Genomic DNA, 21709 nt, shown 5'->3' with positions numbered 1-21709 from the left:
GAAATGGTCATTAAAATTTTAGACCAAACAGATACATCCTGGAAAACCCCTTTTTGGAAAACCTGATATAGTCTTTGAACTTAGACCAAGAGAAACAGTCCTCAGGACAAGATGGGTCATTGCTGGCCAAGCACAGCACCAAGAGGCTAACAGAAAGATTCATGATGCACTTGCAGAGCCAACAACAGTGACAGCGACCTTCCTGCTGCCTTTGCGTCTCCTCACACAATGCTGTTTAAATGGGCTCAATGCCCGATTTCTCCTCTGTGTACTGACAATTTCTGTTTTAGAGTCGTCCAATTAGTACCAGATGCGTTTGGACACACTGGCATGATGGGGGTGCCTTTTTGGCTCTGTTATCAATGTATCAGGGCCCAACGAGAGGACTTCTTCAAACTTGGATATTCAGTATGTGGCACAAAAATATACTAGGTAAAACTCAGACACCGTTACATTTAATAAAAATACATTAACATAGTTTTTTGTTTTATGTACACTCTGAATGAACATTCTGGACACTACTGTATAATTATGTACAAGTGCAACATCGATGTTTTCATGACAATTTTAACTTATATACAGGCTCTCTTGTGACACGCAGGCATTTCTCTGAAGTTCCAGATGATTCCCTCCTGGTAACTGGCTCCTAAGCTGACTGCCTCTTTCTCCTGCCACTCCCTTCCTCTGGCCTGAGTCTGGAGGAAGTTCTTCGCTCTTGACTGCAAAGGAGAAGCAGGTGGATTCAGCTGTTTCTCCACTGTTGGAGCAAAATTAAACATCACTTGCTCCTTTTAAAAAATAAACTATCTTCTAGAAAAAAATAAAATATCCAGGTGGCTAAGGGACACAGTACATGTTATTTCAAGGCCTGGAAACCCATGGGGAAGAGACTTCTTTGGCCAAAGAAACACTGGTCCTTCGAACAAACAAGGATTTTCCTTACGGGAGGTCCCTCTCCAGGGGCTTCCCTCTCTCTGGCCAAGAGGCCTCATGGCAATTGCAGGGGTAAAGCGCCACTCTGTGGCAGACTGTGGCAGGCTCTGTGGGTGCTGTGGTGTGGAGCAGGGATGTGGGAAGCTTGGAAGAGAAGGGGTCCTTTCTAGAATTGTCTGCTCTTTACCAATGATGTGAAGAAGCAGCTTTTTGAGAGACAAGTCTCAAAGTAGAGGTGTTTTGTGCATCAGACAGTGTTTTATGGTTCGACTTCCTTGAAAACATCTTTCCAGGCAGCTCTTCGTGGGTGAGGGGTTGGTGCTGGGGAAGACACAGCACTCCTGCTCTAGGCACTGCATTTAAAGGTGAAATGCTGCAGTCTTTGCCCTTTTGAGTATTAATTTCTCCAAATTCACAAACTTGAGCATTTTGTCGTCTAAAGGTCCATCCCTATGGGGTAATGTCAGAGAACTCCAAAGTTTTGAAGCAGAATACAGACCTGGGGAGGCTGCTGCATAATGCCAGAATACAGAGCACCATACACAGGGACAACACGACACCCAGGCAGTGGCCTGGGGAGAAGAGCAGGACTGCCCTACCCCACTTAAATTTGGTCACTTTCCACTTGGCATAGTTATTCCTCCTCATCCATTTCCTCCATGTGCTTTTCATCGTCCACAGTGGTCACTGCCCCGCCCATAGCCACCACCCAGGTCTGGGAAGGAGGATGGGAGAGCTGGGCTGAGCCTCTCCCGGAGAAGAACGGGCAAACAATCCCAGGTCCTTCTCCAGGCTTTGGGCGTGCGATTCCACCAGCAGCCTGAGGATGACCCACATTCTTTCAGCAGGCTACAGGAACACACTGTTGCTTTTAGGTGCAGGGGTCCCAAGTGCTGTCATGCTCTTTTCTGTTCAAGGGAGACGTGTAACATGAACGAGTCCCTTCCTCTGTGGTGTCCTGGCAGGAGTGGCCAGAAGGGCTGGAGCAAACATCAGGCCTAGAGTTGGGGAGAGGGGCAGGGGGCACACGAGAACCACACCTTATTTAGGGCCCCTTTTGATGACAACACAAACAGGAGCTATCACAGTTTGGTCACTTCCGCTTTCCTCTCAGTCCCTGCTGCTAGGTTAAACGTTCCCTGGGGTGAGAAAATTCTTTCCCTGGCTGCAAATCAGATTTTAGAAAAACAGCAGATTGCCAATGGTAGCTATTTAAATTTTGTAAGAATGTAGGAATGCAATTATGTAAAAACACAGGCTTACTAACTTTCCAATTGCTAGATCTATTTAAAGTCTAGGCACTTAGTGTGTGTGTGTGTGTGTGTGTGTGTGTGTGTGTGTGAGTGAGAGAGAGAGAGAGAGAGAGAGAGAGAGAGAGAGAGAGAGAGAAGAGAAACAGAGATGAAGAGAAAGAGAGACAGAGGGAGAAAATTTCAAATGGATTAAGACTAAATTAATCAAGTTGCTATAGAAAACTACCTACTACATCAGTTTACATTCTAAGTAACACTGCTGACCTTGACATTTAAAATAGCTCCCTTCTACCTTAGTTTGATATGATTCAAAAGAGCCAGACCATTGTTAATTCTCAACTAGAAAAAAGCTACTCCCTGGAAGAGAGAGATTTGCCTACATCGTGCAAGAATAAGTAGCACATCTTTTAAAAAAGATAGCAGGCTTCAGATGAGGACAAATTCATTCATCTGACTAATTTTTAAAAGACCACGTTCAAGAACGACGGATGGTGAATGTCTACTTGTAAACACTACATCTTTTGTTTTTTGCAAGTTGAGACGGCCCCAAGAGCAGTTTTCCACAAGTGAACCTGAGTGTCATTCCCAGCTCCCTCACTGGCTCTATACCCCAGCCTCCTCCAGCAACAACTGGATCACCCCTGGACCTGCAATTAAATCAGTGATGTCCTATGCAAAAGTAAAAGGTTAGATGCTGGAGCACAGATGGGAGAAACCGGCAAAGAAAGCTTGTGAACATGCAGAGGAGTCAGATGTTTCGAGGGTTTCCAGTCTTCGGCCCGCTTCGCACAGCATCTCCCCGCCTGCCCCCTCCCTGCAGACGGCGCTGGCACGCCACACCTGGCTCGCTCACTCACGGAGAGTCCCTGGCCCAGCCTCAAATGCAGGTCCCAGGTTGCGCAGGGGGCTGCTGCTTCCGGTTTCTCACGGCTCCTGACTTCTCTTTGTACACTATTGGCATCTGCTGAGAAATGTCCACCAGGGCGCTGGCCACTGCGAGACCTGGGGAGAGCCCACCGTGAACATGTGTTAAGGAGCAGCTTGCTTTGCTTTTGAAAATAATTAAAAAAAAATTTTTTTTTTACATTCCTGGAGTGCAATAAACAAATAAGTAAAGCATATAGGGAAAAGTCTTCCTTCTGCTTTGTGCCTCCCACCTCCCTCCATCCGAGCTCTGCTTTCATTAGTTTGTATATATTCTTTCAGGATTTACTGATGCAAATACAAATACATATTGTTCTCCCCTCCCTACTTTTTACACAAAAGATGTAGCATGCTGTTCAGTAGATCAATGAAGCAAAGAACTCTGCTTGGCAGTTGGAGCATTTAAATAAGATTGCAGCCGTGCTTTAAGTGGTAAATTTTTCCTGCTGGCCTCCAAAAAGGGTGCCAAGAAAAAGCAGCACTCTTTTTGAGTAAATTCAGATTCATTCCACATAACTCAGGCAACACTGGTTATTTTTGTATCTATCCTATTGCACAGGTTAGGACACATTCTGGGGCCAGGCTTTGGAATAAGCAAGGTTCTTTAACCGCCCCATGCCTCAGTTTCCTCATTTGCAAAATGGGGACAATAGCAGTACAGGGCCTGTGTGAGGAGTCACTGAGTGAATCCACATAAAAATCTTAGAACAGTACCTGGCTCATCACCCCACCACCTCTACCACCTGTGCTTTAGGGACTAGTGGTTCCATTCTCCTTTTTGTACTGGGAGCTGGGTTCCCCGTGCATGTGAACAAGCCAGTGCAGGCTCAGCGCTCTGCTGAGGTTCTCAGGAGCCATGGGAGTGCCACTTGTCACTCCACTTCACTGAGCCTATAAAATGGAGGCATGTGCCTGGCACGCTTGGGGAATCCACAGCAGTGACATTGTTCTAGCAAAGGCAGAGCTGGGTACTCTCAGAGTCCTGAGGAAGAGCCATCTAAAATTGGGAGTACAGAAGAGGTTGCAGGGATGGGCTCACTTGGGGTGGGTCTCAGGTGGTGTGCAGGCTTTCATCAGGAGTTGAACAGGATGGGGTCTATCAGGCAAAGGGCAGGGCAGAAAAGGCCACAGTACTACAAGCCTGTCACTTCCCTATTGCAGTCAGGGCCTTGCTCTTAGGGAGCACAGGCCAAGTCTGCTGAGCTGGGATGCAGCAGGAGACCACGCTCCAGAGTTCAGGTTAATGGGTCATTCTACCCTCAACACAGGTAAAGCCGAGTTAGGAGCTGAACTCACATCCCTAGGTGAGGGCAAATCAAGCTGTTACCCTATGAAGATGACAAATCCTGGCCTGATCATGCCTAAAGGCCTTCCTCATGAAGACCCAGAAACCATTTTGAAAGCTTGGCTGGAGGCGCCTCTGAATTTGAGAGCTACAGTTGGGGGGCTGTGGAGCTCAGGGGCTGGGCAAGGATTCTGGGACACACTTTATCACAGACATAAGGCTTTCTTTGGCTAAGGCAACCCTGACCCCCATCATTTCAATTAAAAGCTGTGTAAAACATATTGTGCATATTGTCTGAGGCATCCCTCCAAAGTACTCCACGATTTTTCCAAAACTGTATTCCATATCTCAGTGTTTGATAAGAGGATATTTATCGAAATTATGATTTATACTTGATAGAATTGCATAGAAGACACTGGTAAAATGTTATGTAGTAATCTGTAAAAATGTTTATGAGTTGTATGAAAAAAGAAGAAGAAAAAATTAGATCTATACAATCATTTCAACAAAGTTGCTGGTCAGGGCTGGAAAGGAAAGAGGACAATGAACATAGTTGGGTGTTGGATGGTACAATTATGAGTACATTTCTAAAAACTTCCTTTAAGTTGTTATAATTGCTATTTCTGCCTTATATTTGAAACAGAGTGAAAAAGCAAAAGAAATGCAGTCATGCTAGAAATACCAATCTGAGAGTGTCCAGCTTGGAGGAGAGCCATGAGAGTAGGTAAGATGACTGAGGAAGAATGCATGGACGGAGGGGGGACATCCTGCATTCAAGGCTGAGTAAGGGAAAAAGAGACAAGAGAGGGGTGGCAGAGACAGAGCTGAGCAAAACACTGCAGCAAGGGAAGGTGTGGCCGGAAGCATCAACACCACAGAGAGGCTGAGGGAGCTGGTGCAGGGAGGGAACTCTGGGATCGTCCCTGGGAAAGAACTGTGACCTCAGGAAAGACAGTTTAGGGAACACCAGGCACAATGGGATCATCTTGCCGAATCCTTACAATGACATGAGGTAGGCACGAGCCTACTGTTCACTGTCGCCTCTACACCCAAGTTCACACTTCTCGGGTTTGTCACTGGCCTTCATACGTACCTGACTGCCCGGGAGGAGGGATTCCACCGAGCCCTCGAGGCAGCCTCACAAACACAGAGAGGACAGCAGCTTTGTTGCCAAAACACGGTTCCAGAGCAATGGGTTTGGGAACAGTCTGGTGGAAGAAAACAAAGAGTTAACTAAAACGGTGTTTCTCACGTGTTAATACTGCAGCCTTCACATGTGATTTTTATCTATTTTTTAAGTTTATTTGAGAGAGACAGAGAGGGTGTAGAGAGAGGATCTCAAGCAGACTCCGCACTGACAGCCAAGAGCCCGATGCAGGGCTTGAACTCACGAAACTGTGAGATCATGACCTGAGCCTAAATTAAGAGCTGGATGCTCAGCTGACTGAGCCATCCAGGTGCCCCACAGGTGATTTTTAAATATGCCCTCTGTATTAGTTTCTACTGCTGTGTAACAAATTACTAACTTAGTTGCTTACAACAGCACCTATTTATTCTCTCAGTTTTGTAGGTCAGAAGTTCGGGCGAGCTCTGTTAGAGCTCCCTGCTTAGAGATACAAGTATATTCATCTCTTCCATCAGTTCTGGAAAATTCTCAGCTCTTATCTCACAAAGTTCTCAAGGATCTCAGCTCTTATCTTCACAAGGTGGAAGCCCAGTTATCATCTGCACTGGCTCTTATTTGGAGGCTCTAGGGAAGAATCTGTTCAAAAAACATTCAGGTGGGTGGCAGATTCTAGTTCCTTGCAGCTGTAGGTCTGAAGTCGCCATTTCCTTGCTGGTGATCTGGAGGGGATCACTCTTCTAGAGGTCTCCTCACATGGCCCCTCCAGCTTCAGATCAGTGGTGGCATGCCAAGTCCTTTTCTTGTTTCCTCTCCTGCCACCAGCCAGAAAAAACTCCCTCAGTATCTTATGGTCTCAGCTACCTTGGGATTTGTATTACTCCTACAAAATCCCTTCGTAACAGTACCTAGAGTAGTGTCTGATTGAAAAACCATGAGATGGGAATCTTGGAGGCCATCTTCGGAATTCTGCCCGTCATATCCCAAATATGCCATTCATTTCTTCAATTTGGTTGAAGAAAATAACTTCCAGAACTATGGTGGCTGCAGCACAGGGAAGGATGGGGTGGGTGAAAGGGCAGTGACAACAGTGGAGGTATGCTCAGTAGTTGACGACAGAGCCAAAGACATGTGCTGATGGACTGGTTGTCCAATGAGAATGAGAGGAAGCATGGCCCAAGTACAACTCCAGGATTTTGGTCTGAGCAGCTAGGATGATGGAGGTGATATGTACTGAGTTGGGGGCAATATGCAAGAGAAGAGGTGTGGGGAGTAACATCCAGAGCTCAGCTCTGGACATGTTAACTCAGAGATGGCTGCTAAGATATCCAAGTGGGAACTCTGAGTAAGCAATGGGATACAGGAATCAGAGGCTCACAGAAGAGGTCTAAGCAGAGATCATGGTATTAAATATAAACCCACGATGGAAAAGATCACTGCTGTGGTCTGAATGTTTGTCTCCTTCCAAAATTCGTATGTTAAATCTTAATGCCCAATACAATATTTGGAGGTGGGGACTTTCAGAGGTGATTGATTACTGCCCTTATAAAAGGGACCTTAGAGAATTCCCTAGCCCCTTCCACCATGTAAGAACAGAGTGAGAAGGCACCATCTATGAACTAGGAAGGGGGCTCTCACCAGACACTGAATCTGCCAGCACCTTGATCCTGGACTTCCTAGCCTTGAGAATTGTGAGAAATTTCTCTTGTTTCTACAACACCCAGTCTCTGGTGTTTTGTTATAGCAGCTCGAATAGGGCTACAACAGTCACCAAAGGAGTTGGTGTAAAAGAAGTGAGAGGAGGCCCAAAGACTGAGCTGGATGTGCACCACTGTTAAAGAGGTGGGGAGTTGGAGAGGGTTGAACAAAGAACACTGAGAAAGAGCAGCTAGAAGGTGAGAGTGTGCTGTCCTGGAAGGAGAGTCAAGAAAGTGTTTTAAGAAGCAACCAACTGGGTCATATGCTGTTGATATATGACATATGGTGCTGCTTAGTACTTAAGATTTGTCTATTTTTTTTACATCCCACAAATTGTTATTTTATCATGTTTCCTTAGATTCATGTATATGTTTACCATTTCACTTATTCACAATTCCTTCTTATACCTCAGTTTCCCTCCGGGGTAAATTTTCCTTTTTTCTAGCACATCCTTTAGACATTTCGTTTGTACGGGACTTTTGGTGGCCAACTCAGCTTTCCTTCTAATTGGAAGAGATCTTCATTCTATCCTCATTCTTGGAAGGCCAAGTTGCCAGGCACGCTATTCTAAGTTAGCAGTTCTCTTTATGTTGTTTGGAGACACTCTTCCACGTTCCTTTGGCTTCTGGTGTTACTAATGAGAAGTCACAGGCTGGCACTTTGTCATTTCCTTTAAGTATCTTTTTTTTTCTCTAGTTATTTTTTAATGTGGTAAAATACACATAACATATACCATCTTAACACCCCCCGCCCCCTTTTATTAAGTAAGTTTCACATCCAGAGTGAAGCCCAACATGGGGCTTGAACTTCATGACCCTGAGATCAAGACTTGAGCTGAGATCAAGAGTTGGATGCTTAACTGACTGAGCCGCCTAGGCATCCTGGATCTTAACCCTTTTTAAGTGTATGCTTCAGTGGTATTAAGTAGACTGATGCTGTTATGCAACCATCACCACCATCCATCTCCAGAAGCCTTTTCATCTTGCAGAACTGAAACTCTACACCCATTACACAGTGACTCCCTATTCCCCCTTCCCCTCCAACCCCTGACAACCGCCATTATACTTTGTTGCTATGGACCTGACTACTCTATACATCTTATAAAAGTGGAATCATACAGTATTTTTTTTTTTTTGTGACTGGCTTATTTTGCTTAAGGTTCACCCATGTTGTAGCAGGTGTGAGAATTACCTTCCTTTTTAAGACTGTATAATATTCCATTGTATGTATAGACCACATTTTATACACCCACTTGTCTACTGATGGACACTAGGGCTGCTCCATCTTTTAGCTATTGTGAATAACGCTGCTATTAACATGGGTGTACAAATGTATCTTTGAGGCTTGGTTTTTAATTCTTGCAGGTATATATCCAGAAGAGGAATTGCTAGATTATATGATAATTCTATTTTTATTTTTTGGAGAAAGAACAATACTGGTTTTCACAGCAGCTACATCATTTCACATCCCCACTACCAGTGCCCATGGGTTCCAATTGTTCCACACTGTGGCAATCATCATATATATATATATATATATATATATATTAGGTCTTCTCATTTTATCCTCTATATTCTTTTTTTTTTTTTACGTTTTATTTATTTGAGAGAGACAGAGACAGCATAAGTGGGGGTAGGGGAGAGAGGGAGGGAGAGAGAGAATCCCAAGTAGGTTCCATACTGTCAGCACAGAGCCCCACGTGGGGCTTGAACCCATGAAGTCACAAGATCATGACCTGAGCCGAAACCAAGAGTCAGACAACCAACTGAGCCACCCAGGTACCCCTATACTCCATATTCTTATTATCTGTTATATTTTCCATCTCCTGGTCTTTCTGTCTTGCATTCTGTGTAATTTCTGCAAATTCATCTTCCAGTTCAAAAGTTCTCCTTTGAGTCTAACATGCTGTTTAACATGTAAACTGAGTCATTTAAAAAATTTTAACCACTATATGTTCCATTTCCTTTTTTAAAAAAAGTGTTTTATTTATTTTTGAGAGAGAGACAGTGAGAGTGGGGGAGAGGCAGAGAGAGAGGGAGACATAGAAGCTAAAACAGACTCCAGGCTCTAAGCTATTAGCACAGAGCCCAATCCGGGGCTTAAATCCATAAACCACAAGACCAGGACCTGAGCTGAAGTTGGACGCTCAACTGACTGACCCACCCAGGCACCTCCATTTCCTTTTTTTTAAAGTTCATTTTTTATTTTTAAGTAATCTCTACACCCAAAGGGGACCCAAACTCACGAGCTCGAGATCAAGAGTCACATGCTGTACTGACTGAGCCAGCCAGTGCCCCTGTATGTTCCATCTCTGACAGTTCCATTTGGTTCTTTTGCAGTTCTGGTCATTCTTGACTCATGGTGTCCTCATCTTTATAATTCTCTTTTCACGTCTTTAAACATTTCATACAGAGCTATATTATACTCTTTAGAGGCCTACTCTAACATGTGAAGTCCTGTCTAAACCCACTGTCCACGGTGTCTGCTAACTCCTTTTCCTGCTAGCTTGTCTCTCTTGTCCTTGGTGATCTCTGATTGCTTGATCTTGATCTGTGGGGATCCTACAGGGCTGAATTGGGGATGTTTTCCCACAGAGAGGACATGCACTTACCTCAGCTGGCAGTCATGGTGTGTGACCAATCTGGGACCACTTCACAACATATTTGGTTCTGGTTTTGGTTCATGATTTCTTCTTTTTGTGGGGAAGGATACAAGAGTATTCCCTGGGAATTTCACCCACTTCCTATGAGCTCAGTAATGCTTTAATAAGTATTTGAAAATTTAGGATCTATAACTACTTCCCCAGAATATCTGAAATATTTCATCATTTTGTCAAGAGAAACTTTTATCACTTTCTTCACAAGTTTTTCTTTTTTTTTTTGGAGAGGTCAGTAATATTTACATTCCATGGAATGCATAGTGAATTAATGATTTTTGCCCCTTTAAGAAAATTTCCTAAACTAATAAAAAACAATGGTTCAATTTTATTCTTTTCTAATACAAGTTTTAAAGTATTGTGCCACAGGATACTTCCAAGAATATGAGACAAATCATTTATATTTTAAAATCCCTCGAACATGAGAATACTTAATGGCATGAATGAAAAACTGAAAAATGAAAGCAAAAGAGTACCTGACAACATCAGTGTGTCACCTTATTGTTAAAGAGAGAGAGAGAGAGAGAGAGAGAGAGAGAGAAACATAAGAGGCAACAGAATAAGGCTCTTGTTCTCTGTGGTTTCCCAGACTTAAAAGCATAAGTTTGGACAGGTTTTCAGGACTTCTGAATCACATTCTCACCTTTATACTCCCCCCAATAAGATCAGGAGGCTCTTCATCTGTTTCCAAGGCAACGTTTACGGAGGCAAAAGGGCGACTGGCCATCTGTTGCATCTCTCGAAGAAGTTGCTATTGGTCAACATAGCAAGCATTAATGCACTGAGAACTAAGGGATTTTATTAGAGAATACCACAGATTAGAAGTACCTCATCCTCCCTGGTTCAAACAAATCAAGTCCAAAATGATATCTTTTGAGACAGCTGGAGAAACCTGGACACAGACCAGGTATTAGAGAACATGAGTACAACTGTGCGATGATGGGTAAGTTATTCTGCCTCTCTGAGCCTCAGTTTCCTCATCTGTGAGAGAGCACTAGGGTCAGTAACTATTTCATAGGATTGTTGTGAGGAGTAAATTAATTAATCTATATAAAACCGCTGAGAACAGTGGCTGGAATTTAGAAATGTTCAAATGTCAGCTCTTATTGTAACAAACTTGTCTGGATTTTACTGGCATAACTTCTAATATTTTCTTATCACGAGTGATGTTGGTTATCTGGATATCCTTTCTAGTGTTAACAAGGAGGCAATATTTTTGAGTTTACTAAGAGTTTTGTTTTTAAACTAGGAATGGGTGTTGAATTTCAATAAAAGATGACATGATTATTTGGCCACAACTACAAATTTAGGTTCTATATTTACCCACTGATATAACGTATTCCAGTAGGTTTTCTGGTATGAAATGATCCTTTTATTACACTGGTCAATTAGACTGCTGCACCTACAGTCATTATATGACTGGCCTTTTCTATGCATATAATGAGTTAGGGCTCTTTTAAGCTTTCCAACTTTTCCCTTACTTGGGAACAGTTTATGTCTTTTGGAAATAAGTAATTCTCATAAGCACTCAAGGAAAAAATAGACTAGTATTACTTACATAAGCTCACCTCAAACTAAAAATCCCTGGGTAATGCCCTCTGTGGAGAGAGTAATATTTTGACAAGTTTTCAATTCCTTCCCTGGCCACTGGTTTATTGAGGCTTCCCATTTCTTTCTTTCTTACTCCATTTGGATAACTTACATTTTTTCAGAACACTGTATAATTCATCAGGATTTTAAGATGTCTTAGTAACACAGCTATTAAAAAAATCCCTCTGAATATGTTACCCACTGAATTTTAAAAATGATAATTAAAAGGATGCAACATTATCTATATGATAACAACACCTTTACATGGGTCAGAAAAGCGGTCATGGCCCCCAGGAAGAGGCCCATATCCTGGAGCCTATGCTAACCTCATTACAGACACTAATGTTCAGTGAACAGTGCTGCATGCCTATGAGTTTTGATTTCACACATTCCTGTTCTCTTCTAAGTCTTGTCTACAGATCAATTTTTAATACAATTAATTTTTTATTTTAAAGAGAGAGCGCACGAGTAGGGGAGAAGGAGAGAGGGAGAGAGAGAGGGAGGGAGGGAGGGAGGGAGAGAGGGGGAGAGAGAGAGAGAGAGAGAGAGAGAGAGAGAGAGAGAGAGAGAGAGAGAGAATCCCAAGCAGGTTCCATACTCAACACGGAGCCTGACGTGGGGCTTGATCCTACAACCCTGGGATCATGACCTGAGCCGAAATCAAGAGTTGAACGCTCTATCGACTGAGTCACCCAGGTGCCCCCAGATCAATTTTTATGTAGAAAAGGGCATGAGTAGATACAGAAAATCAAGGAGCGTATGTCAGTCTGGATCTCAGTGCCCTTCCATTAGCAACGATGCAATAGACAGGATGACTAGAAGGCAAATAATATCAGTGAAAGTTATGATAAACAAAGATCTTATGCTGTAGTTTTTAACCAAGTTTACTTAGTTGATTTGTCAATTATAAATATTTCCTTGACTTATTGGTATTTCTTTTGGAACACAGCACTAGAAATAAATCAAGACTCACTAAAAAATAAAACTCAAGCAAAAACTTAACTAGACCAGACACTGATTTATCTTTCCTTGAGTGAAGAGATATTTCTGAGATGCTTAGCTCATTAATTTTACTTTTGTTCTTGTGAAAGGCTCTGCTACTGAGCCCTCAGAACTCCTGCCTGAGTTAAGGACAGAGTGCCGGTAGAATATGGGTAGAACTGAAATCTGCAAGTCAATATTAGAGTTTCTTTTTAGAAAGTTAAAAGCACGTGGTGCAGAATTAATTATACTCTGTATAGCACTAACTGAAATCTACTGACCACATTTTGCGGAAAGGGCAGCACTACTCCCCCTACAGTATGTCTTTCAATTATCACTAAATAGCTAAAACTGACTTGCTTTAGAGGAACAGAAAGGAAGAAGCTCTTACAGGCATTCGCGAACCATCCACTGAGGCTTACCTCTCTACGCCTGGAGGCCCAACAACTTTGTTTGATCTTCCAAACCACAGCAGCCACCAGGAGCAAAGAGAGGAAACAACTGTGAGAAAGGAAAGTACTGAGTTATTATCCCAGCCCCCAGAATCAGCACTGTCACCCACACTGCAGGTCAGGCAGGGAGTGCCCTCCCAAAACCAATTCCAAGCACCTTTCTGATGATTCATCACAACCATGTCCTGGTTCACAGGAAGCCAGTGTGAGAAGACTCTCAAAAGCTGAGCTTCCTGTCCTACATCAGGACAGTACTGTCCCCACAAGGCACCAGGAGAGAGCTGCAACCTCCCACTGGGTTTTTTATTGGAATGACCAGTCATGGCTCATCCCAAATAACAAAAACAGTTCTAGGATAATAATAATGAACGACAAGCATGCCATTTAACTGAATTGGCAAGCCTTTACTGATAAAGTCTAACAAAATGAGAAAAGTTAATTATTACAGTAACAACCAGCTTTTCATAAGGAAGAGGTAAATACACAAGAAATAATCTTCTATATAATAATATATTCAACTATAGTTTTATAAAATAAATTCATATAATTTTTATAAAATAAAGTCAACCTCAAACCGACCACTTTCTCAAAAGTATTAGCAGAGAATACCTCCCAGTGGTCTTGTAACTGCAAATGCTTTCAATGTTCTCTCATCTGTAAACCAAGTGTGGAAGGTTTGAAAAGCTACCCTGACAGCAGAGAGAATGAGTGACTTCTGTCATCTGCAAACACAAGGCATTTGTAGCATGGGGTCGGCTTCCAAGTACCCAAGTGTGGGCCGGAGGCAGGCCCCTCAGGCCGGCTGGAGAAGGGCACTCTGAGGTGTGAGGATGACTGAACTTCCACCCTCTCTCAAGTAGAAACCTCAAGGCTCCCGCAGCCCACCACTGCCCTGACATGAATGAGGGAAGACCCTTCCAATGGATTCCCTGACTAGAGAGAAGGGGCTTCCAGAGTCATCATTCAGGCGAGAGCCTTCAGTTCCTGTCTTGCTGGGCACCTTGGCTGTCCTGACACTGCTGGTCTGTTCCTCCTCCCTGACAGTCTCTATTTACCCTTTAATCAATACTTTATTGAGATAGGGCCTGTTCTGGGCCCACAAAATACACTGATGAACTGAACAAAAGACTGGTGTTCCCATGGAGTTTACATTCTGTCAGGAGGAGCTAAAAAGTAAACAAAATAAATAAGCAAATTACAGAGCATGTTAGAAGGTAGTAAATGAGACAGAAATAAAAAGAGGGTTCAGGACAAGGGGGTTCGGGAGTGACAATGGCACGATAAAGCAGTATGGTCAGAGTGGGTGAGCCTTACTTCTTGAGGAGGTGACATCTGAGCAAGACTTGGAGGAGGTGTGGGGGGTGGCTCAGGGGATGTCTCCAGAAACAGGCCTGGGTGATGGGCTCAGCCATGCACACACCCAGAGGTAAGGACATACCTAGGGCTGCTTGAGGAACCTGAGGATGCCACCATGGCTGGGGTAGGGGGAGTCAGGTCACAGATAAAGGCAAAGAAGTAAGGAGACGCAGACCATGGAAGGCCTGCAGGCATTTGAGTGGAGAAGTATCATGATTTAACTTATGCTGAGGAGACCAATAGGGCAGCGACGGTAGAAACAGGGAGCCCAGCAGTCTAGGAGAGACGATGGTGGCTCAAGCTAGGCTCTGGTAACAGGAGTGTGAAAAGCACTCTGGAAATCTTGACGTAATTGGAAGGTTGAGACAACAGAATTTCCTGATGTGCTAGATGTAGGGTATGGAACAGAGAAGTCAGAGATTTTGGCCTCAGAAGCTTGCCATCAACTTAAAAAGGGAAGGCTCTGGGTGGGGCAGGTCCAGGACAGCAGTCTGAATTCTGAGAATCTGCCTAGTCACCAAAGGGAGATGATGTGGGCAGATATAGGAGTCTGAAGGCTGGGTGCCAGGTCTGGCCTGGAGATGGCATTTGGAGTCATCAGTATATAGTTAACCCTTGAACAACACAAGGGTTAGGGGGGCTGACCTCCCGCAGAGTCAAAAATCCACGTATAAATTATGACTCCTCCAAAACTTAACTACTAATAGTCTACTACTGACAGGAAGCCTTACTGACATCATAAACAGCTGATTAACTCATATTTTGTATATGTATTATATACATATGTATTATATGCTGTATTCTTACCATAAAGTAAGGTATGGAAAACAAAATATTAAGAAAATCATAAGGGGCGCCTGGGTGGCTGAGTCAATTAAGCATCTGCCTCTTGATTTTGGCTCAGGTCATGATTTCGTGGTTCGTGAGATTGAGCCCGTCAGGCTCTGTGCTGATGGTGTGGAGCCTGCTTGGGATTCTCTCTCCCTTTCTCTCTGTCCCTCCCTGACTCGCGTGCTCTCTGTTTCAAAATAAATAAAGAAATATTAAAAAAAAATTTTTTTTAATGTTTTATTTATTTTTGAGACAGAGAGAGACTGAGCATGAGCAGGGGAGGGGCAGAGAGAGAGAGGGAGACACAGAATCTGAAGCAGACTCCAGGGCTCTGAGCTGTCAGCACAGAGCCCGACATGGGGCTCGAACTCACAGACTGTGAGATCATGACCTGAGCTGAAGTTGGACGCTTAACCGACTGAGCCACCCAGGCGCCCCTCAAAATAAATAAATAAATATTAAAAAAAGAAAGATAAATTACATTTACTGCACCGTATTTGTTTTAAAAAAATCTATGTATAAGTGGACCTGCACAGTTCAAACCTGTGTTGTTCGAAGGTCACCTGCATATTGTATTTGAAGTAATAAATCTGGATGAGATCACCTAGGGAGTGAATACAAATACAGAAAAATGTCCTGGGGGGGCACCCCACTATTGAGAAGTTGGGGAGAAGAGGAAGAAGCAGTAAGGGAGTCTGAGAAGAGCAACCCGTCTTTCTTGGTTTCCATGCACAATCCTGTTTTTTTACATTTTTATTCTAATAGAAACACAAGGAGGCAGCATATCCACATGTAAGGGCAAGAAGCGAATGAGAACAGTTTCCAAGTTGGCCAAGACCCTACTGATGTAGCTGAGTACAGGGCTGTCCCCAGAGGTGAGCACCCTGGTACCACTCAGAGGCCTCTCCTGGGACTACCCTCAAGCCAGAGGTGTAAACCATGCAGCTCAGTGTCCCCTGTCCCCCTAGGCCTAGGTGGGGCTTCTGTCTTCAACGGACACTTGTTAAAAACACCAAAAACCCAGTTGCTTCCACCAGTTCCAGCTTTTCTAAGAAGCGACACAAACAGCATACCAATTCACAGTGATTGTCCCTCAAAGCTGGTATGTGCATGATTTCTCCCAGGGCAATACAACAACAAAAATTCTAGTTATTTCAAAAAACGTGGCGCTCGCTGATACACCTCCTTTCTTTTCTTCCTTCCGCTAACTTATGTACTGGTGGTGCTGTAACTCAGTCTTCACCCTACTGCAGTCTCTCTTATTAACTGTCTCCCAGATTTTTCTATGCAAATGTAATTTTAAAGAAACATTATACCATGAAAATTTTCAAACATACACACAAGTAGAGGGAATGATCTAGTGAATTCCTTTGTGTCTATTACTTATCCTTGGAAGTTATTAACATTTTGCCAATGTCACTCAAAGATCATCAAAGTGTATTTCTCGTTTCAAACCTAGGACACTAGCCCTAGGCTGAGTCTCTTACTTCCAGCCTGCATTGTACCTGAGGAGAAAACAAGAATCCTTTTGTCTTTTTATCCTAAACCTGCTCCTCCTTATCCAAGGTTTGCACTTTCCTGAGACTATTCTAAAAAAATCCATTTCTTAATTCTAGGTTTTTCTTTCTATCTTTTATATAGGTCTTCAGAAAACTCACAATTTGTGTGAGAGCTCAGCTTTTGGGGCATCTCTCTGTTTTCTCACCAGCTTAATTTTAATTGTGCAGCTAGAGTGACATTTTTTTTTAAGCTTTGTTTTTGAGAGAGAGCCAGAGTGTGAGTGGAGGAGGAACAGAGAGAGAGAGACACAGAATCTGAAGCAGGCTTCAGGGTCCGAGCTGTCAGCACAGAGCCCGATGCGGGGCTCGAACTCACAAACTGTGAGATCATGACCTGTGAAGATGGATGCTTAACCGACTGAGCCACCCAGGCACCCCTAGAATGACATTTTTGAGAGCATCTTGAACTTTCCATCCAGAGGGCATGGCATGACTATTAACTAATGGTTATGTTTTCCTGCCCTTACAAGTCTGGCTTTTCTAAAACTATGTATGCATTTCTTGGCCTGGCTTTGACCTCCAAGCTAACCTGAAAGCACTGCTTCTTCCCATGTTCCTGTGATTTTACACTCATCATTCTGGTCAGAATTAGATCCAGAGCGGCAGGAACCCACGATCACTTCTATCTTCTGGAACATGAAATGGATTTGCCAAAATGTCTGTTGTCAATCTGGCAAGGGTCTAGCAGAAGTTCAGATAATTACGTTTTACAAGTACATTGTATCCTGCCTACATCAGAAATTCCCATTATGTGCTCTCCTTTTGGCCAGGTGATGTGATGTCATTTATTTCTCCTTTTTAACCTCACTCAGATGCTGCCCTGGCACCCGTGACTCCAGCCACAAAGACTTCCACAGAGTGTTAGTGGGGCTCTTCTTACTACTACCAGTTGTCGTCCTAACCACTCTAGCACTCATTCCCCGATACAAAGCCCTTTCACACACATGACCTCATCTAATTCCCAGAGCAAGCAAGTGGGTCTTATTATTCCCCTCTTCATACACAAGGCTCCTACTAGAGTCTGGATTAGCATCTAATTAAGACATAAAGAGGGTTTAATGGATTTGTCACAATCTAGAGTTTATGTCACTGTGCCTGAGTCTGGAAATATTTTGCCTAACTCAACTTACACTGATTTTCTCACTTGAATCACTGAGCGCCCCCACAACATCCCGATCTACTTCTCTTCTGTGTTATCTGAGCTATTTTTCAGAGTGCTTAGGATCGTTTGGATACCTTTCTTTCCCCCTTATTTTCATGTAGCTCCTTTGGGACCTGGTTAACTTGCTTGAGGAAAATATTTTCTTGCCCATGCTCAAAAAGGAATCTATTCTCAGTTAAAAGATCATCATCATTCCTAGTTCTTAAAGCAAAACTCAGAAATAAACAAAGTTCTGGATTCTTTTCCAAAGGTTCCCTTTCAAAAGGTAGGAGTGACAACAACACCATCTGTCCTTGTTTACTAGACAAGATTCCATGGTCTCTAAAGATGTCCCCAGTCAATTCTGATGGTGTCATTCAGTCTTCCACCAGGCAGCAGAAGAGACTGCTCCTCATTGGGCTGGTGCTTAGCAGCAGGGTCATCTCATTCTGTACACATGTTCCAAGAATACACCTGCTAACTGGAGCTACTGAATTAGCATGCAGCCTCTCCATCCCTTCAAAGTGTGCCATCAACCAGCACCAGTAGCTTTCTTCCCTCAGAGAGGCTGGTGCCTATGGTTCCTCAAGACTCTGCAGTTCTCCTGAAGGCTTAGTTTACTTTCCACATATATTTGCAAATGACTGTGTACTTACTAGGTACTGAAGGTGTGTGTGTGTGTGTGTGAAGGGATGAGAGACAGCGTCTCTGCTCTCTTGAAGCTTAAGAGTCTAACTGTGGACACAGATATGAAGCAAGTAAAAAACTGTGAGAAGGACCACGATGAAAAACAGTATTGTTCTATGGGAGAGAATAAGGGAAGACCATTTAGTTCTGGGGCTCTGGGATGAAATCCTGGAGGAAGTGATGCTGTGCCAAGTTTTGAAGGATGAGTGTAGTATAATAAAAAATGTATTTATTTGGTCTCTGTCCTAAGTTCCTGGCACAGAGGTCCTAAAATTCTTAAAATTTTCTGAGTGACAGGAGTGTCCCCCTCCCCACTTTTTTAGACAAATGTTCACAACAGCTTTATTTACAATAGCCAAAAACTGGAAACAGCCCAAATGTCCATCTCCATCAAGAAGTGAAGAAATAAATTGTGGTTGATCTTTACATAAAATATCACTCAGTATTAAAAAAAATTTTTTTAATGTTTATTTATTTTTGAGACGATGCAAGAGACAGAGTGCAAGCAGTGGAGGGGTAGACAGAGGGAGACACAGAATCTGAAGAGGGTTCTGAGCTGTCAGCCCAGAGCCCGACTCGGGGCTTGAACTCATGAACCGTGAGATCATGACCTGAGCTGAAGTCAGATGCTTAACCGACTAAGCCACCCAGGTGTCCCAAAATATCTCTCAGTATTAAAAAGGAATGAGCTGCTTTTAAATTTGATTAAAAATTAAAAAATATATATATATCTTTAATATTTTTTTTTTGTCCAAACTGATTTACACAGTTTTAGGTAAAATTTAAAAAATGACAGGGTCTCTGGGTCTGAATGAGCTGTTTTTTTTTTAGAACAGGTTTATTGAAATGTAATTCAGGAGGGTCCTTTGTATCCTAATGAATGACTCATGGGAGGGAGGGACCCAAATAGCTTCAGGATGGAGGCTGGTCACCAGAAAAACCAATCACATGATTAGAGAGCTAGAATGTTCAGTGCCCTCCCTGCTGCATCCCCACCCAACAACCAGAGGGGAGGGGAGATGGCTAGACACTGAGTTCATTAATCACGTCTCTGTAATGGAACCTTGAAAGAAATGAGGAGCCATGAAGTTTGAGGGAGCTTTTGGGTTGGTGAACACATATGTTCATGTGCTGGGAGGGGGGCATGCCCAGAGAGGGAGTGGAAGCTGTGCTCTCTACCCACCCCTATAACCTGCCCTATGAATCTCTTCAATTTGGCTGTTCCTGAGTTACATTCTTTCCAATAACTGTAATTTTAAGTGCTGTGCTTTTTCTGAGTTCTGTGAGTCATTCTGGCAAACTGTCAAATGTGGGGAGGGTCACAGGAACCCCCGAATTTGTAGTTGGCCAGGCAGAAGCATGGGCAGCCTGAGGACCCATTCGTGGTTGACATCTGAAGTGGGTGCAGTCCCGGCAGACTGAGCCCTTAACCGGTGGGGTCTGTGCCAACTCCAGGTGGTGTCAGAACTGAACAGACCTGCAGGACACCGAGTTGGTGTCAGAGAATTGGATGTTGTCTGGAAAAACCAAGCAATGAGTAAAACTATAGAGATGAAGGGTAGGGAGAAGCAAGCAAGCATTTTCCAGGAAAAAAGGAAAACCACGTGCAAGTACTGTGAGGTAGGAAAGGAGCCTGGTGCTTGTGAAAAATCGGAAGATGGCTCATGCAGTGGGACTGCAGAGGAGAGTAGCATAAGATGAATATGGAGATGTGAGCAAAGGTCAGTTGACCTGGGTTAGTTTAGATACAATGAGAAGCCACAGAGTATAAGGGAACAGAGGTACATGGATTCATTTCCAAGGTCTCCTCGGATTTTGTGTGGACCGTAGAGGGGCTCTGACTGCGGGGGGTGTGGTGAGGGAGTGCCTGGTGCATGGGAGACAAGTCACTCGGAAGCGGCAGCAGGGCAGACGGTGAGGAAGGACCAAAAAGTTCACTTCTGGGAGTGTTATGCCACAGACGGGACGGCAGAGTTCAATCGGAATACAGAATGAGAAGATGGCCAGGGTCAAGCTCTGGGAGAACATCGACAGTGAGAAGCTGACAGAAAAGTTCAACAAAAGAGTGGCCTCAGAGCAGTCTGGGGTCAGAGAAGGCCAGCAGAGTCTCAATGACGGGTGGTCAGCTCCTTGATACTGATGAGAATCAAGAAGATGACAACTAAAAAGCATCTCTGGGATGTGGCAATAGAGGTGCTCTTGCTGCCCTCCACACACACACAAATTTAGATGGAGTGTGGTGATGGAAGTCAGAACAGGGAGGGCTGAAAAGCAAAAAAGGTTTCTAGTACAAGGATTTTTAAGGGCAGTGAAAACACTCCATAGGGTATTAGGAGACTGGATATATGTCATTATGTATTTGCCCAAACCTATAGAATATACAACACCAAGAGTGACCCCTAAGGTCAACTATGGGCTTTGGAGGATCATGATGTGTCAGTGTAGGTTCATCCTCGGTAAAAAATGTACAATTCTGGGGAGTGATGTTGATGATGGGGGAGAGGCTATGCTTGTGTGGGGGCAGGGAGATACGGGAAATCTCTGTACTTTCTTCTCAATTTTGTCATATCTGTAAAATTGCTTTAAACAGAGATTCTAAAAAATTTAAACAAACAAACAAACCCAAACAAAATAAAAATGTGCTGGAGCCCACAGCCAATGGATACAAGGAGGGAAGGGAACTGCCACAGTGTTCAAGGGGAGCTACATTCAGCGTGGCCACAACAGGCGGCTTCTTCTCCATTCTGTGTTTGTGCTAAGCAGTGGGAGACAGCAGCTGAGGCAGTGAGCCCTGGGCCTGGGGCCGGGCAGGCCAGGCAGGATGGTGGCCCTTTCACTCAGGAGACAAACTAACAGTACAGCCTGCCCAGCAACATGCTCTGCCCCTACTCCACACTCACTAGAGGATGTGACACACAGAAACAGCATCCTGGAGGATGGGACACACAGAAATAGCATCCACACACAGACAAATGGCAGTCTTCAACACATCCCCAAATCAGACATTTTGAGGAAACCAATACTGTGAAAGAGAGGCATCAAACAACAGCAACAAAACCCAAACATCCGAGGAGAGTTATTAATAATAGCACAAAATAAGACTTCAAAATAAAATAAAATAAAATAAAATAAAAATATAAAATAAAATATTAATCTCACAAAGGAACATGAGAAGAAGCTACATTCACAGTGAAACAGGCCATAAGAAAAAATATATTAGAAATAAAGTGCAAAAGTTAA

The 21709-nt window shown here is 43.5% G+C and overlaps 1 protein-coding gene across 7 annotated transcripts in view; it reads right to left on the bottom strand.

The window, feature by feature from the left end:
- Positions 1 to 433: 433 nt before the first annotated feature.
- ATRN (attractin) overlaps positions 434 to 21709 on the bottom strand; it is a 158007-nt gene continuing 136731 nt past the window's right edge. For 2 of the 7 annotated variants that reach the window (XM_042931504.1, XM_042931497.1), the window contains exons 26-29: positions 12866 to 12944; positions 10516 to 10623; positions 5489 to 5603; positions 434 to 3188 (exon numbers count right to left, since the gene is read on the bottom strand). In XM_042931504.1, the coding sequence (XP_042787438.1) occupies positions 3064 to 3188; positions 5489 to 5603; positions 10516 to 10623; positions 12866 to 12944 (427 nt within the window). In that variant the 3' untranslated portion in view covers positions 434 to 3063. The remainder of the gene's footprint in view (positions 3189 to 5488; positions 5604 to 10515; positions 10624 to 12865; positions 12945 to 21709) is intronic. The other 5 variants (XM_042931498.1, XM_042931500.1, XM_042931499.1 and 2 more) reach the window with 5 other exon arrangements.

Source organism: Panthera leo, chromosome A3 (assembly GCF_018350215.1).
Source record: "Panthera leo isolate Ple1 chromosome A3, P.leo_Ple1_pat1.1, whole genome shotgun sequence".
NCBI lineage: Eukaryota > Metazoa > Chordata > Mammalia > Carnivora > Felidae > Panthera > Panthera leo.
Note: the sequence above shows the minus strand (reverse complement) of the source record. Positions and strands in the feature narration are given on the sequence as shown.